Source organism: Micropterus dolomieu, linkage group LG09, assembly GCF_021292245.1.
Source record: "Micropterus dolomieu isolate WLL.071019.BEF.003 ecotype Adirondacks linkage group LG09, ASM2129224v1, whole genome shotgun sequence".
Classification (NCBI taxonomy): domain Eukaryota; kingdom Metazoa; phylum Chordata; class Actinopteri; order Centrarchiformes; family Centrarchidae; genus Micropterus; species Micropterus dolomieu.
Window position 1 is genome coordinate 26,498,913 of NC_060158.1, and position 18,324 is coordinate 26,517,236.

General features: G+C 43.1%; 1 protein-coding gene across 9 annotated transcripts; it reads right to left on the reverse strand.

The window, feature by feature from the left end:
- Nucleotides 1–2,591: 2,591 nt before the first annotated feature.
- On the reverse strand, nucleotides 2,592–18,213 carry gmeb1 (glucocorticoid modulatory element binding protein 1). Of its 9 annotated transcripts, none has more exons than XM_046058553.1 (12): nucleotides 18,107–18,127; nucleotides 12,532–12,624; nucleotides 12,323–12,372; nucleotides 11,032–11,221; nucleotides 10,742–10,794; nucleotides 10,496–10,611; nucleotides 8,408–8,511; nucleotides 7,798–7,946; nucleotides 6,873–6,992; nucleotides 6,627–6,764; nucleotides 6,159–6,296; nucleotides 2,592–4,957 (listed from the first exon to the last, which is right to left on the reverse strand). In XM_046058553.1, the coding sequence occupies exons 4-12, from the start codon at nucleotides 11,157–11,159 to the stop codon at nucleotides 4,104–4,106; spliced, it is 1,800 nt and encodes a 599-aa protein (XP_045914509.1). In that variant the 5' UTR covers nucleotides 11,160–11,221; nucleotides 12,323–12,372; nucleotides 12,532–12,624; nucleotides 18,107–18,127; the 3' UTR covers nucleotides 2,592–4,103. The 9 variants fall into 9 exon arrangements, with proteins under 9 accessions (XP_045914509.1, XP_045914510.1, XP_045914513.1 ...); XM_046058554.1 differs by having other exon boundaries at nucleotides 12,323–12,394; nucleotides 18,107–18,122; XM_046058557.1 differs by having other exon boundaries at nucleotides 6,159–6,281; nucleotides 12,323–12,624; nucleotides 18,107–18,128.
- Between the last annotated feature and the right edge of the window lie 111 nt (nucleotides 18,214–18,324).

Sequence of the window (18,324 nt, forward strand, 5' to 3'; positions counted from 1 at the left end):
GAAAGCATTCTTTAGAAATGTTGGCCCATATTGATGGATAGCATCTTGCAGTTGATGGAGATTTGTGGGATGCACATCCAGGGCACGAAGCTCCCGTTCCACCACATCCCAAAGATATTCTATTGGGTTGAGATCTGGTGACTGTGGGGGCCATTTTAGTACTGTGAACTCATTGTCATGTTCAAGAAACCAATTTGAAATGATTGGAGCTTTGTGACATGGTGCATTATCCTGCTGGAAGTAGCCATCAGAGGATGGGTACATGGTGGCCATAAAGGGATGGACATGGTCAGAAACAATGCTCAGGTAGGCCGTGGCATTTAAACGATGCCCAATTGGCACTAAGGGGCCTAAAGTGTGCCAAGAAAACATCCCCCACACCATTACACCAACACCACCAGCCTGCACAGTGGTAACAAGGCATGATGGATCCATGTTCTCATTCTGTTTACGCCAAATTCTGACTCTACCATCTGAATGTCTCAACAGAAATCGAGACTCATCAGACCAGGCATCATTTTTCCAGTCTTCAACTGTCCAATTTTGGTGAGCTCTTGCAAATTGTAGCCTCTTTTTCCTATTTGTAGTGGAGATGAGTGGTACCCGGTGGGGTCTTCTGCTGTTGTAGCCCATCCGCCTCAAGAGTGGTTATTTCAGTCAAAGTTGCTCTTCTATCAGCTTGAATCAGTCGGCCCATTCTCCTCTGACCTCTAGCATCAACGAGGCATTTTCGCCCACAGGACTGCCGCATACTGGATGTTTTTCCCTCTTAACACCATTCTTTGTAAACCCTAGAAATGGTTGTGCGTGAAAATCCCAGTAACTGAGCAGATTGTGAAATACTCAGACCGGCCCGTCTGGCACCAACAACCATGCCACGCTCAAAATTGCTTAAATCACCTTTCTTTCCCATTCTGACATTCAGTTTGGAGTTCAGGAGATTGTCTTGACCAGGACCACACCCCTAAATGCATTGAAGCAACTGCCATGTGATTGGTTGATTAGATAATTGCATTAATGAGAAATTGAACAGGTGTTCCTAATAATCCTTTAGGTGAGTGTATATATATGTTTTCCCAGGAAATGACAAACTACAAAACAAAATAACTTTTTTTGGCATTGTTGGGACTGATACTGGCATAACGCAAGCACAAGACATATAAAAACACTCTGACGTCGATTGTGATTTCATGGGGACAGAATTGCTGTGGAGTCCTTTTCTTTCTTTCTTTGCTGATTAATTTATTAGTTTAAGTTGAAGTTTAAATGCTGTTCCACAGACTTCCATCCTAACAAGAATACAGTTGCCGAGTGTCTTTTGGGACTGGTTAGCATCAGCAAAGTACAGTATTAAAGCTACTGGTATCATCAATCCAAAAATATTAAAGCTTAAAAAAAAAACCCAACTAATTCTTCAAACATATATTTATATCACTGTGTGTGAATGTGGATTGCGATTACAAATTTGAAATTTAATAAGTGAAGCCCTAGTAACAATCTACCAGGCTAGTTTAGAAGGGTTAGGGTCCTTCTACGCTAGCCTGGTAGTGAACTGGGTTAAACCCCAGAATAAATGTGCAGATTTAAAAGTGATCTTAAAAAAAAAAAAAAAAGATCCTGAAACTTTTAATGAACAGGATTCAAAACCAACTAAAACCCTTCCCCAACTTAACACACCTGTATGTCACTTCATTTTTGTCAAGAGTTTGTTTTTGATCTGCTGGGATATGATGACAGAGCTTGTTTATGAGCCTGTCTTCCTCCGGTGCTATAGATAGACCTCGAAGCCGTCCTGCCTTTAAGATCTACAGACTACAAAATGTCACGCGCGTGTATCTATTCTCAGCTGAACCTGCTATAGCCGAAGTGATTCTTCCAAAATGTCAGCCGTGCTGGCCTCTCTTTCAACAGCCTCTCAAACCCCCAGCAGTCTTTGAGACCTTTGTTACATGTAACTGATGCTCCTGTTGGGCTTGTTGTCTTTGTCTGGTGCGACATGTGAGGAAGCCCAATCTACAGCCTATGGAACACCTCTGTAATTTACTCTGACAGCATATCCCCAAATCCCTCCTACACCACAATGACCCCTGCGGTTCGGTTTCTCAACCTCTTAACCCTCACCCGACCCCGGCGGCTTCCCACTCAGCTGCTAATGTCGGGATGTGTCCTTTTTGTACTCCAACCTGCACCTCCAACCAGGTCTCCGTTTCAGCCCCTCTGCTTTGTGTGTGTGTGTGTGTGTGTGTGTGTGTGCCTGTTCTTGTGCTTGTATAACCTAAATCCTCCTGCCTTCCCCTGTCTGGGAGCATTAGGGGCTACAAGAAGATGGAAATGTAATAACCACCAAGCCCTGGTGCCCTGTCAGCACGGCTCAGCCTCCAGAGAGGCCTGCCCATCACGGACAGCAGCCACCACGGTGCAGATTACACTGTATACTGCAATAAGCCCGACACATGGAGAAGTCAGAGATTACAGAACCAGCAGACTATTTTCCCCTGCTATTAACGCAGCTGGTACCCTCATCTCCAGTTTCAGCCCGTTGTGGAGTGAGCACACAGCGCTCTCTGGTGGTGAAACACTGACACACCCTGTCACACTTGTTTTTCTGTTTTAATCTGATATTAAAACACATTACAAAGTCAGTATGCAAATACCCTCATTTGTTAAATTAAATTATTGGAAATGCACAAGTCTTGAACAGGTCTTTGTTGGTGTGAACTACAAGCCAAGAGCATAAATTAACCCAAGTTTGCACCTTAAACAGGGAGGCCATTTTCTTCACTTTGTAAATTAATAAATATGACACTACTTCACAGGTGTAAAATACAGGCATACCAAGTTTGACATTAAGTATATATATTTTTTTTTTATATATTGACTTAAACAATCAGCCCAGTAGCTCACACTACCTATCATACTGAGATAAAACAATAGATGATCACAATAAAGAAAGTAAATGGAGTCTGTGAAAAACCACTGAGAGAGTTAGGTGCACAAACAATGCAATTCCAGTGAGAGGAGTTCAGTTTCCATTTAACTACGCACAAAAAAACACCCAAAAGTGGGTTCAGATCCTAAAGAAATGTTTAGAGAGTAGGTGTTGTTGCAAACATCTTCCTGTAGTCCTAACAGGACGACGTACAGTGCAAAAAACAATACAGCTTGGATGCAACATTACAACACAACAGACAGTGCAATTAATCCCAACCTCAAGCGACACCAACACTGTTCTTGGTAATAAGTCTGTTCAAGAGAAGACGGCCGTGACTTGCAGCCTGCTGCTACTGAGTCAGTGTAAAGAGGATGTGAACTGACTGCACCATTAAACTGTAGACTTTTCAGTTACAGTGCATTCTCGTATCCACGGGTTGTTCGCAGAGGCCTGAAGGATAATTCAGGTAACCACTTACCAGGTATTTCTGTAATTTTGGCCATCATATTTATAGGTTTTGATGACATTATTCTGACCAAGGTCATTGCTGAGATCGGGGAATCCAGCTATATCATCTTTACTAAGGTGAGACAGAGCATGAAACGCGAGCAGTCAGACGATCAGACCGGTTTGTAAACTAGCCAACAGTTTAGCCAGATTACCTGAACCAGGGTTCCCTAACTCGAAAAAACTTCAATGGATGACAATGGACGTTTTCCTTCCAAAAGTGCGCCTAACGTGGAGATTTGTTAAAAATCTGTCTGTCGTGTATTCCTTGCCCCATCTGACTTCATTTTAAAAACATTGACACGTTCTCACATCCCAGTAATTCATTTGCTGAGTACAGTGTCATGTTAGAGCTAGAAATTATAGCCAAAATTACAAATATCAGACCCAAGTAATAAACCAGAATTATCCTTTACATACAAAACAAACAGAAGCATACAGTATATTCTTTGTTGTGGTGCCTCTTTGTTTCAATACAAATCAACAAAAGGGTTGAGAGGAGCATGTACACACACACACACACCAAAAAAAGAAAGAATGGCTACCCTAGTGCTTGGTCTTAGGCCAAGGCAATTTGTGGATTTGGAAATTCTGTGTAGTTACAGTTTCACAATCTGTCATTTAACAAGTCCATACCTGCTCTGCTGGATTAAATAGGTGAGTCTCATTTGACCTTGTTTTCTTCCTGAGTATTTTCTTCTATCACCACTATCTGTACACCTGACAGCTGTCCACTGGCATCCAGCTGCAGCCCCTGAACCCCTTCAGTCTGCGCCTCCTGCATTTGGCACTGTGTCTCCTCCCCCCCTGCAGCCATCGTCACCTCCATGCCGCTCTGGACCACCATGGCGTCCTCGCCTCTGCCCGACTCCCCGGTCAGCTGCAGCTCCATCACTCCCACCGCCTGCTCCATCGGAGCCGGGTTGATCTCGATGACCGTGTGCTCCTGGCTGGCCTCCCCCTCGCCCTGCATCACCTCCTGTTGCACCAGCATGGTGCCGTCCACCACCTGGCCTTCTATGGGCACCACCTCTGCGCCGCCCGCTTGTTGGCTCAGGTGCACCAGCTCTAAGGGGCTCATCATCGTGCCCAGCTGGCTGGAGTCTTGCATGGCGGTGGTGCCCACCAGCGTGAGGCCCGACGACGGGTGCAAGGTGATGGTGTCCGTCTTCCCGTCTCCGGTCACCATGTAGCGGGTGAAGAGCTGTGAGCCGGCGGGGAGCAAGGTGACCGTGTTGGAGGACTGGGCCAGGGTGGCGATGGGCAGGCCTGCCATGGTGAACGGCTGACCCACGGAGGACAGCGAGATGGGGGAAAGAACGGTGAACTGCTGGGGCTGCAGAGCGGCCTGCTGGTTGATGGGGGAGGTCAGGAGGGTGGTGGTGGAGGCGGGCCTCTGGAGGCGAGGCCGCTTGGTCTGGCGCTTGGTGGGAGTTTTGTTTTTGGCAGGCTGTGGGCAGGACAGGAGAGCTCGCACCTGCTGCTGCTTCCTCTGTTCTTCCAACTGCACCTCCAGGTCTACGCAGAACACACAACAGTACGGACAGTGAGGGCTGAGTAAAATCAACGACTGAGCACCCAAAAAACGCCATGCGTCCAAACTCACAAACACCTGACTTTTTAGTAATGTTTCATAACTTTAACAGTCATTTCAGGTCTTGTTGATGACTGTTTAGCAGGAATTTCAATATTGATACTAGTTTTTGTCTCAATGCATTCGTAAGCTCTAAGACATTTGTAAGCATTTCACTGCAAAATGTATGTATACATGTATGATGAATACTGCATATCCAAAATGCATAATGTTTTGCAGAATCCTTAAAACTATCCATCCCAAATTTAAGGAGAGGTTATTGTTCAGTATACTCAAAATATGAATAGAGTCGCGAGGCAGGTTCTTTTAATGATATCCTCAATGTTGCTTAACATAGAAATCACATCCATCAGTTTGGCACGTCAGACAACTCTAAACAATAATAATACTACAAACACTTATATACCGTCAAGCCTCAAAGAAGCTAGTCAGATGCAAACACTGTACCTTATTGTCTAAAGTAACTTATTATTATTATCATTTTTTAGGCTGCAGGCTAGAGAGTCAGTTTTCTCAACACATCTTCAGCTTCTTTCTGCTGATACTGGTCCACAAAACCTAATTTTAAACTTGGATGTTTCCAGCCGAAATACACATTGGGAGTTGGAGTATTTATGTACACGGGCTTGTGCCTTAGAGTTAGTCTAATTAGTGTTGACAGAAGGTGATGTCGGCGAAGAGCTGATGAGTGCAGGGCTATTACAGGGGAAACACGTACATGTGTCATTTTCATTCCAAGCGGCAAAAAAAAAAAAAGAATAATTGTGTGCAATTACATGGGAAGCGAAACTGAATGAAAAACAAAGTGTGCTGTTAAACTTTAGGCGAGTTTCCTCCTAATCCGCTGTGACCTGGCAGCGATACTGTATCTGTTGTGTGGACTGTCAAAGCTGTAGTGTAACAATAAAAAACATGTTGGCAGCATTGTTAACTAACCCTTCTATGCATCTCTGCCTCAAATACACACTGTGGAATACAGAGCTTGCTTTACCATGCAAGAAGTTGTATGTATTAGTCTCATTCCTCGGGTGTGTTAACGCTCTATTATTTTTAGTTCTGGTTGTTGGGGGCTGATCTGATTCCTCTGATGCTTCTAACCAGAGTGGACCTTCGTGCTGTACTCACTGGCGAGCGTGCTGAGGATCTGCTCCTGGCTGGGATCCGTCTGCTGCTTCCTCCTCTCCAGGATCTTCTTGACTGAGTCGAGCAGGCCGAACACTTGGGCAAGGTTACTGAGCACCGCCACCTCTACCAGACAGGAATCTGGGATCAGTGCGGCAATCAATCAAAGGGTCACTTGGTCAGTCAGAAAGGAGGAACAAATTCAGCTGTTGTAAACACTCAGTCAAGCTGTTGTAAACAATCTATCATAAAGTAGTCAATCATTACAGTTCCAGAAACCAACAGTAGCCATTCTAAAAGCTTCCTGATCTTGGTTTTTCATCCATCAGCTTCCAACAGCAGCTGAATTTGTTCTTTCCTTCCATTTGTTTCTTGTTTATGCACATTCAAGCGGGCCCTAAGTCCTAAACAAGTGGTCTGTTCTGATGATGCAGTTCCCAGCCGCCAGTACACATTAGCTTCGTTCCGTACCTGTGTCCTGTAAGGCAGCCGACTCCCTGCGCTGCTGCACGCCGTTCAGCAGCTCCAGCAGCTCTGTACTGATGTTGGTCACCACTTCACCCAGCAAACCCACATCAGCGATGCCCTTCCAGAAGTTCAGCGTGTCCTCTGTGGACACACAGACAAATCCCAGAGTCATTAATGCACACTGTGCGTGTGATCACTAACAGAAGTTATCTTTACAGGGAAAGGAATAATCTGTGTGCTCTCTCAGACCTGAGATCTCATTCGATTCCTTCTTGTCTGCGGACTCCAGTGAGCTCCAGTCCGCCTTCCCGGTCAGAATCTCTGCTCTGTCCTCGCCCACTGTCCCGCCATTACCCAGCATCACCTGAGCTGCAAATTTACACAAGCAAACACACATTAAGATTGGACATGAGAAAAACATATGAAGATCATGTAATAGGCGAAGACAGAGAGAGATGTCAGAGGGCACTGTCACTATCAAATGATGTAAAAGTGTAACAGGCATGCCACCTGTAGCTTACAGCAAGCTAACTTTCCTCCAAAATATGACATTATATATCCTTTACAATGGCTGAGGCTATATGGCGTATTCATAGTCTACAAAACAACACTGTAATTATAACTCATATGGCCAATACTGGTGAGCTGACATTATTGTGCATGCAAGCTCAGCCCTATTGTGACCCTCGCCTTACAGGTCCTAGTGGCCCCTGGAGAGTCTTCCACACTTGTATAGTGTTTACAATGTGGCTTACATGCTTCCAAGCTTACCTTAAAAAGAGAGAAGTGACAGATCAAAATGTAACCAATGTGTCAAAATACTGTCATGCAAGGAAGTCTTTCTGACATGAAGCATTTCCTGCATCTGGTGCATAAGAATTCCCCAGTCATAGTCATAATGCCCCATCAGCTAATGCTAGCCCTGCATGTCCAACAACAAAGACAACTTTGGATTTTGCCTTTTAACCAAGAATCATTAAAATACCTGATCCTTTATGACAAATGTTTAGTGTTACTCATATAATATGACATAATCTGACAAAAGATTAATAATGCAAAATCTGAATAACTAAAAAAAAAAAAAAAAAAAACATTACATAGCCCTACTGGCTGATATCAGATTGTTTTTTACTAAACTGGCATTTGTCAAGCCCTGACCTTGCCATGTTCTCACCTTGAGAGGACGTGGGTGTGGTGAGTCCAGTGCCGTCAGGAGGGAACCTTGTGTTGTTGATTAAAAGGTCAAACTTGGTGCTCCGACATGTATTGGTACACAGCGTGCTGTGCTGGTAGAAGTCCAGCTGACCCGAATCCATCATTTTTCTGGAGAGCAGAGTTAGGAAGGGCATCAAACAGTTAGTCAGTGGAAGAGGAGAAATGGCCATTCATCACTACAAGCAACACCTTTCACAATACATCCAGTCATTTTATACATTGTTAATATAGAACTATTGATTAGTGCAGCTGTAAACTAAAGTGAAACTTGGTTAAACAGCTTGTCACCACAGCGTCAATAAGTATGCAGGAGCAGTTACAATATTCATTGAATCCCTATTTTGATACTTTTAATGTCTAGTTTGTTCGCTCATGTAAAGCTTTGATCTTGTCTATGTTTTGGATTTTTATTCAGGCTCTATCAGTCACATCTCTGCTCGTTATGGCAGCATCAGTACATATGTAAGAGTTTGCGTGACTACTTATAATGTTGTGTAGTGCAACCAACCAGCAGTCAGAAAATTCAAGTATTGCTTTTAGCTCACTAACCCAAATATAAGTCCCCTCACCTTAGCATGATGCCACCCATCCTGATGGCTCTCTTCCAGTCTTTCAGAGTGGCTTTCCCAGAAATGTGCACAAACTGCTTCGGGCTGATCAGCTGGTCTTCATACTAGTGGAGAGAGTATTACTGAAGGGACCACGTTGAGTTCATTGAGTGCAATGTCGACTGTCACAGCAGAGATGATAAATGATATTGGTGTACTCATATTGGCCTTCAATAAAACAATTAAAAAAAGTAATGGGCTGTGTCCGAAATCACCACTCATTCACTACTCCCTGCTCTCTATCTAGAGAGTTATAGTAGAGAACTATATAGTGAGCTCACCCACAAAATGAAAGCACTTTCGGACACTACTCCGATCATTATCTCGGGGCCGTTAATTACATCATTGCTGTCGGACAATCAGTCGACCTACATATCTGCTGTGTGTTAAATTGTGGGGACATGTGGTGTCCATCAAGACCACAAGTAAAAACCATGTGATGTCGGTGAGTGAGTCCAGTGGCTGAATGATACCATGTAACTGCAACATCCCCGGTTCATTTCTCTCCCTGCATTTCTCCTCTGTATACTGTCACTATCAATTTATTTTAGTCTATTTATTACAAATATACTTACATTACTTACACAATTGCACCTGTGTGAATATCCTACATCAGCCCTACTCAATTGGCAGCCCGTGGGCCCAATCCGGCCCTGAAGCAACCTCCATGTGGCCCAGCATACATAATCTGATAAATGAAAAAAAAGTAAACTACATATATAGTGTTTGGAAGTAGCCAAAGACTGAGCTATATCGTTTCCTTCTCATCTTTGTTGAGTTTCACAGGCCGATCACCGCCAATCTAGGGCTCAACAATAAGGACTGCATGACCTGCATTCTCTCTCCCCTCCTCTGTGTCTCTGCAGAGCGCCTCCACTCCACACGCGCGCACACGGAGCGAGGTCAGCCAGCTGATTGGTGGACATTACCGACGTTGACAATAACTACGTCCGTTAATACTTCACCAACACACCTGTTTAATAAGCATTTTAATCTGCTCAGTCTCTCAACCACCGCAGCTGTGTGTTTTACACAGGCACAGCGCTAGTTCGGCTAATAGCTTATTGTTACAAACAAGCTAAAGTCAAAGCGGCCTGTCTTCAGTAACTGTTCAGCTTAGTTTACCACGTACTTAAAAATATGGCACATTATAAACTCAGCTGGTGGCTGAGACAGACTCTCCTCTCTACCAGCAGCAGCAGAGGGAGGAAGAGGAGGACAGGAGGGACTGAGTTGTTCATTCTTTCTAAACTTCACTCAGCATCCTGTTGTCATGAACGTGATTTATATTACTGGCATGTTAGATTTGTTTCCAGTGAGATATTAGTGACTTTGCTGTTGTAAATCCTGCTGCTGCTCTAGAAACATTTACTTAATAAAATATTAAATTCTTGTTTCAAATAATATATATTTTAAAGGCAATTATTTAATTATAAATAGGACTGATAAGGGCATCGATAAAAAACTGAACCAGTAAGGAATACAAGTGTGTCAATAAAATCCTAATGATACCGACCCACACCCGTGATAAAATGTCTGGCCCATCTCTGTGTCCTGGTTTTAAAATCCAGCCCAATAGAATGTGAAATTGAATAGCCCTGTCCTATATCCTCTTAGTTTGAATACGCAATGTATGCAATAGTGACAGCAGCCTAAATTATTTCTTACTGTTTCGTATTTTCTTATATGGGTCTTGGTGCTGAATTTTTCTTTTAGTTCTGAACATTGGTTATGCTAGGCTGCTCTTTACAGGTTCAGCTTGATCGACCGTTATTCTGGGACTCCAGAAGTAGTGCATGTTTATTTCCTGCAGAGTGACTGACTACTGAATGACCTAGTTGCCATTTAGCTAAGTACAGTCATATTTGGCAACAGCCATGTGTTATAGTGTCCTCACCATCTGTTTGTGTTTTAATATTAGAGTTTATGGGTCTTGTGACTCATTTCCACTCAAAATGTAACTGCATGTGGAAGACGAGACTCAAAAGACCAATAGTGAAACCCTGCTGCCTCTGCTGCTGCCATTTTGCTTCACTGTGGAATACCAACCTTCACACATTTTACATTGATTCCCGGGCACACAAATTTCTTCACTAGCAACACAGCTTTACTGTCGCCGCATGTTATGGGTAAGCCAATTTCGACGTCATCTCCCTCCGTTTGCTCTGAAAGAATAAAAAGGTGCAGACAACATTTAAACATGAGGAGACTGGAGGAAAATGAGCTTTTTGTAATGTCATCTGCAAAAACAAACGTAATGTCCAAACATCATTATGACGATCTCTCATCTCTTACCTGGTTGTGCTTCAACAGCCATCACAGCAGCATCTGTTTCGGCGGATTCGTCTCTGAAAAGAAAAACAGTTTGTATTTTCACATTTCTTCTTGGTGGTATTGAGGATACGGTTTGTCTTGTATCTAAGTATCTACTTATGAGTAGTACCCCTTTATCCCACTGTAATTAAAACCTAATAGTGGCCTATCATCTGGAATCCCTTTATCTTTGTTTGCTGTGTTACATTGTTCTGAACTGTAGTTTGACCTAGCCTAGTCTCAGTCAGGTCACACTTGGCTTCAGTACATACCCAGTGGTAATTGGCTGGAGCTGGAGGATGACCTGAGTCTTATTAGGGTCATCGGGGTCTTCTTCGCCCTCACCCTTCACCATTACTACCTCCCCCATGGACACTGTGACCTCCTCAGGGGTCGCCATCACACTCAGAGTAGACTACAGAGGAGGGCCGCTTTCATATAACAGCTATCCAGTTTGTTCATCTGAAAAAGGATGAATACATTTTTTTTTTTTAAAACAAAAGAAAACATACCGTGACAGCTACTGGTGTGTCTGCAGCTGCAGGAGGGCAGCGCACCGTGTCCAGTGAAGCGACACTGCACTCAGCTTTCACTTCACAAACTCACAGCTGAGTAAATGAGCATATTTGAGTATGTTTGTTTGTGGGCTGCAGCCGTTATGCATTTTGTTTTGTCTATACATGTTGTCTGCCCCAGTGTTACTTCATTACATTCATAGTGTTGACTGTAAAAGAAGTGGTCGCTAGGCTATTGGATTACCGTAGCTAAATGCCCCTTTTCATTTAGTTGTTCCTTTTTGTTTGATCGTCTAGGTTTTGTCTTCTTTCTGGTTAATTCTAGCGTATTTATACTCTATAATCAGTTGTCTACACAAGCTGCAAAGTGCCTGTCAATAAAAAAGCAATTTATTGTTAGTTTGGACATAAGGAAGCCTGACATTTTTCCACAGACATACGCTGTGGTGCCATTTGCGTCCCCAGTACAAATCATATTGTTTCTAAATGTGGACAAATACTGGTTCCATTTGTTTTTTCATGTAAGGGCATGATTGTTGTTTATTATGAACACACTGCAATAGGCTTCTAAGTTTTTCTATTTTTTTTTTTTACATTTTAAAAGCTTTGGTTCAAGAATTTTGCCGTGTATGTTATTAAATAATTTTCTTGGTCAAAATCTATTTAATCAAAATCACATCAGTGGAGGGAAAATCAACTGTGCTGATGTCATGCCGGTGTTGTAGGCTATAAGCCCCTTTACCATAGCACATCTACCACTCTCAAATACCTGGGCAGCATCCTGACTGAGGGCTGCAACATTGACCACGAAATTCACAACAGAATCCTCATGTTCAAATTCTTGCGAGGACAAACTGCAAGAGCATAGAGGCCACAGTCACTGAACTTCAACTGCGCTGGCCTGGGCACGTTATCAGAATGCCACAACAACTCCTGCCACGTTAAGTCCTGTATGGACAGCTTCATCTGGGTCGCCGGTCTGCAGGTGGTGAGAAGAAGCGGTACAAAGACCAGCTAAAAAACATCACTGAAGAAATGTTGTATTGACCTCTTAAGACTGGAACCAGCTGCCATCCACCGTTCCAGCTGGCGGGAGCTCTGCAACAAAGGCAGAAAACAGCTGGAAATGGAGCGTAATGTGAGAAACCAACAGAAAAGACACTGCTATGCCTGCCCCCACTAACAAAGACTTTATAAGCCCAACGTGCAATAAAACCTGTGGATCAAGAATTGGACTATAGTCATCAAAGAACACACCGGTATTGAGGAGGGATGTCATCATCGGACTCGATGGACCACCAGCAAGCAAGTTGGCTATAACACGTAGCCTACTGGTCTACGCCGCTGGTTCTGGAATGTGAAAGCACACATGGCTGCGGGATTATGCCACAATCCTCGGTTTAGTATGAATGTGCGAATGCGGCCAATTGCCAGATATTCTTTCCGTGTTTATTGCGGGATCTCTGTAGGAAAGAGGCTATTGACATAGACGCATTTGAGAATAGCCCCTCTTCTTCGAGCTCGATCTGAATCCAAACATGGTCATGCGCTGGAGGAAGGATTGCTGCCGGCTTTTCCCTGCAGAGATGATTCCTGAATCAATCCAAGTTGATTGGTGAACACCGTTGCACACATTTGCCCTTGAACAAAGTCCTTGGCAAAGTCATCAAACTTTTTCAGCATTTTATCATATTTTACTGGTGATTCTATAGGCCCTACATGCAATTTCAATGTCAGCTATGGCTCTGTACCCATTCATTTAGATAGAGGCCTGATCTTGTTAGTCCAAAACAACTTCCTAGAGACTTTACCAAGTGGCTGCTGAGTGACGGGACTTGCCTATAAGGACTGTGGTTAACAATGATATGTGAATATTATGTTGTATATTATTATGTATAAGATATATGTATATACTAAAAGAAATACATGCTTTTGTTTAGAAATAGCACCCCCACTAAGTGCGGCTGAATGACGGCATTACAGAGCACACCGTAATGCTGACCCAAAGAAAAGGCAGCAATACCTTGAGAAAAAGAAAGAAAATGGAGAAGGGACAGAGAGAAAGTCATAAAGACTTGTATCAATGAGGGCTGTGAGAGAGAGAAAAGGTCAAGGAGGAAGAAATGGAGGGAGCAGCCAAGGGCTAAAGTATCCAGAGTCAGGGAATCACAGAGCTCTGCACCTCCAGATAGTCAGCCAGAGCCAAGGTTAGAGCTTGTAATAGGAAATACAGTATCCTGTACATTGAGAATACATCACACTGCTGTTTTTAAGACTTTTTGTAAACAGCTTTGTGGTATTTAATATAAGTCAGGATTTATTATCATTTGTTTCCTCTGTGTGTGTGGGGGGCGTGGGTGTGTTTTAGGCAACATCTTCAAGGTGAAAAGAGGGAAAGAAATGGGAGGAGAAAGCTCCAACAGGAGGCCCAACTGGAGAGAGAGATAAGAGACAATTAAAAGTACTAAAAAAAGATACTCAAGGTGGAAGACCAGCTACTCGTCTCCAAGGGAAGTGGTGAATGGGATGCTACAGAATCAGAAGATCACTCCACATGTACGCAAGACCCTTATTTTTCCAGGGGTTTTGCGGACACTGCTGAGTCCTACAAGCCTCATGAAAAGAAAGGGTGAAACAAACGATAGCCAAAGTGACACGTGGTTGGCTACTTAAAAATACAGACTCCAGTCATTCATCTGTAGTGCTCTTGGATTCTCCAAGAAGAGGGTGAAGTTGAACAGGGACGCAGACCTGACCACTTTTCAGAGAAAGAAGAGTTTAAGGAGAGCGGAGAGTAAAGCCTGTATCCATACCTTCTTTCTTCGCAACGATGTGAGTGGTATGGCAACTGGGCGCAAGCAGACCACAACTGTGAGGAAGAAGAGGACGCAGAAGTGACTGCTTACTTACACATTGAAGGATCTTCAGAGGAGATTTGCATCTGAAAACTCAGACAATGTCTCATACTGTCTGATTTGTAAATGTCTGCCCTTTTTGAGTTGTGGCCCCTTCCGACGCTGATAGGGTCACGTGCCAGTGCAAAACGCACAAAAACCTTCAGTTCATGGCTGACACCCTCTACAGCCATGTGTTTGTGGACTCCAAGAACCTTAATGAGATGGTTGACTGTGTTGTTTGTGCCACGGGAATCAAAGCCTGCACTTATGGTGACTGAGTGCCGTCTCATCACTTACCCGAGCTTGAAAGCACCAACAGAGAAAATTGTACAAGTTGTACAATGGTCTGTTGAAAGGACGGATGAGGGAGAGAGGAAGACTGTAACCCTTAAAAAGGAGGTGCAGAGACAATGAGATCCAGTCTGTGCACTTTTGGGGGATAGCGGCAACGCTGCACACCGGTGTACTGTACACCACTGAACAGACACCAGTATCATTCTGTTCCATCTTGTCCTCACGACAACATGACCCACTGGCAATCTGGTCCCACCCGGAGCCTGTCCTGGAGATGGTGAAGACCAAGTACCCAAAGGTGGAGAGGCTTCATTTCTTCAGTGATGGGCCAACAACACAGTACAACCCTATAGCAACGTCTACTAGGGGTGGGTGGAAAAAATCGATACAGCATAGTATCGCGATATTTTGCAAGGCAATATCGTATCGTAACACGAACATCAAGTATTGATCTTTTATTATATGAATTGTACATGAGAAGTTTGTTTTTTGACACTACTAAAATTGCTTTTTCAGTCCACTAGAAAAAGAGTTTTCCTTTGGGGACACAATTTGAAGTTGGGAAAAAGGTAAAATATTGCAATAAACTGCAATATGTTTAAAATCGCAATAATATCGTATCGTGACATAAGTATCGTGATAATATCGTATCGAGGGGCCTCTGGTGATTCCCACCGCTAACGTCCACCGTCTGTCCACTGAGCCATTAAAGTCAGGGTTTGTAAGACCTGTCATTGAATTTCTTTGAGGCCAGCCATGGCAAAGGAGCTCCAGATAGCATCAGATGGGTCACTGACGTGGTCAGCTGACCAGATTGTGCGCTTGGAGAAAGATGTTCCGGATTCCTTAACTCTATTTAAACAACTGAGGGGACTGGAATCGACAGTGAAGCTCTTCTTTGTCTGTGAAGATGAAGTTCAAGCAAAGACAGAGGTAAAGATGTAGCTCACCCCTGCAAAAACATTCACAAGTAGTCAAGTACCTCCCTCTCTCTCTCTGTCTGTCTGTCTCTCGCTCTAATACAAGCACACACACAGCCTGCTTTGTTGTCAGTTTATGTGGCTCTCATACATTTATTGCTGTTGAGATTGGTAGAATATTTTTAATATTATCTCGTACTACTGTATATCATCTCTTCTCACCTCAGGTCCCTGCTTAGACTCCTGTTAAGGGCCCAATGAGGATGCACAAGTAATCAGTCTCTGACCAGGGCAAATCAAGTACAGGGGCATCAGTTGTTTCTGTCAGAGGCAGCATGACAGTCTAGATTGTGCCCACCTTGAGCTGAAAGTAGCTACTCTGGATGGAGTTCCAGTGACACCGTAAATGGAGAACAGAGACACGCCGTGGCCACCAGAGGCAGTTGACAGGAAGTACAGTGGAGAGTGGTGTGTTGTCAGTTATAAGGATGACGTGTACCCCGGCATTATCATGAACAAGTAGGAGCTTATCATTCAAGCAATGGGTTGAACAAATACTTCTGGCCAACACCACCCAGAGATGTCCGCTGGTATGCAGATGAGCAACTTCTGTGTCTTATACCAGAGACACAGGCACTCACAAGCGCTCTGTCCAAATGTAAATATCTACAAGACTACTTGGGGTACAATAAGAACACTTGAAATGCACCCTTAAGTTATTTTCCTCTTTGTGTTCTTACAGTTCTTCCTTGGTCCATAATATGCCAAGTTTATTCATGTGGTTTATGAAGATTCTCAGTCATCCAGGTCATAGTTATCCAACGAAGGTTAAAGTCAAGGGCAACTGGACTTGGTTGAAGATACTGGAAGAAGTTTCGTCCCTCATCCAAAGGACTTATTCATGTTAGAATTAATAAAATCCATTAAATCACATCAGGTGTTGTCATTTGTTGGTGTTTTGTCCACCCTGTTACACATTTTTCTATCATAGTTTAATGAAATTACCAAATATCAAGTATATATAGTTACATAAAGATATGGAAGGGGTTGACTATACATGCTAGAAACTTTGAGTAACTCTTGTCATAATTCACTTTTCTTGAGAAGAACAGTGGAAGAATATGTCCCGTTATCATATTGTGCACTTGTTTTTCTCAATACATGCTATTAAATGATTTCATAAAACAAATATCTGATTAGAGTGAGGGACAGATGATTCCTATAAATGTAATTTTAGTAGCAATCATGCACTGAAAAGACATTTAAACAGTAATTTTTAAGTTTTTAACAGGATGGCCATGGTGCCACATGTTGTTAAAATATCTAAATGTAATAAGATTTAGGTGCTAGACCAATATGTTTTTCAGCAAGTTCGATATGTCCTTTATATAATAGAAGATTCAAATATAGGTAAATCAACTATTTATTTATCCCAAGTTATGAAGTCAGAACGGCGCCCTAACATTTTGAAATAAAAAATGCAACACAGTAATGCTTTTTAAAAACATGTAACTGACCTAACGTTACTGACCCAAGACAAAGTGTTTAGTTCACATGTTGTAACCCAATTAGTTCGGTTGGGGAAGCAAATGATACTAAATGCTGTAAAAGTTGTCAGCTAAATATGTTTCACTCCACATTAGCATACAAAACCATAAACCAAACCTCGTTAAGTAATGTGTCATTTTAATGTTAACGTTCTCTTGTCAACTGAGAAAGAGTAACAACCACTAATAGAGCAAATATGTGAATTTATCAGTAGGAATCTACAATATTACGTTAACTTCTATCAAACGGTAACGTTACTCATTTGTACCTAACACTGGGCTAACTTAACGTACTTGTTTCACCAACATTTCGTCAGACACTGTCTTATTAAATTGTCTAACTGCATTATTAAATGCGTTAATAAGTCTTTTTTTTAAATTAACTAATTCGTGGTGTGCACATTGGGACTACATTTCTCACAAGACCATAACGATTGATAAATTGTAATAAACCGTGTTCTGTCGGGTATTTATCTATACTATACCAATGCAGCCCAATGATGCAGCCCCAGTGTTTGTAAACTGTCAGATCTTTCGAGCAGAACGCAACGTTAGTGTTTTCCCCGCGTATTGTGGAATAGAAACCGCGGTTTGCGTGATTTAGGAGGGCGCTAACTAACGTGGGGTCAGTAGACCATTCAGTTACTACAGCTAAATCCATCCTTTATGTTGCCGATAAATCACTCCTATTTCCCAAATTTCGGTGGGTTATCACGGCTGCAGTGGGCAGCTGACTGCTTTTCTCTTTTGAGAACCACACAGCTACTCAGACTAGGCTCGGTGGTAGCCATTATGGCTAACGCAAGGGCGTAACTTGATGTGTGGGAAACTGGACAATATTGTGAACTATACAGTCCGAGACTGGTAAAGCTGTGCATTTACAGTGTGACGGTTACGTGCCGCTTGTCTCTGAACCGTACGTCCCTTCGTAACTCTGCATTTTAACTCTCCGCTCCCCCTCAAAATGACGTCTCCCTGTGCGGCGGCACGTACAGCAAACAACGGCACGGCGACGGCGTTGCCCCTCCATTCTGTACGAGCCAGGCTGGCTGAACCCCCTCCGCAATATACCCGAAACCTCCGGCTAAAACTACCGTTTGTGTCGTAAGAGCGGTTGATATTTTACAGCCAAGTCTATTTAAAATCACATAGTAAAGAATTAGCTTGTCCTTACCGTTTTATGATGAGAAACGCAGCCCTAGATTGTGGTGAGCTGCGGCGCATGCGCACTTGGCTGGTATAGCTTGACTTCCTGCTGAACAGCGCTCGCCTTGTTATCACGCTCCTGTAAACACTGACATTCAACTGTGACTAAAGTAACTTTATCATATGGAAGAGAGACAAGAGTAGGATGTCATATAATAGTATGTCGTATTCGGTGACACCTTCAGG

Coding starts and splice junctions, on each gene's coding strand:
- gmeb1 (XM_046058552.1), bottom strand. CDS start 11,159: ATGGCGACCCCTGAGGAGGTCACAGTGTCCATGGGGGAGGTAGTAATG. Junction 8,512..10,495: donor TCAATGTAAAATGTGTGAAG/GTTGGTATTCCA, acceptor TCTCTCCACTAG/TATGAAGACCAGCTGATCAG. Junction 6,765..6,872: donor GGAATCGAATGAGATCTCAG/GTCTGAGAGAGC, acceptor GTGTGTCCACAG/AGGACACGCTGAACTTCTGG.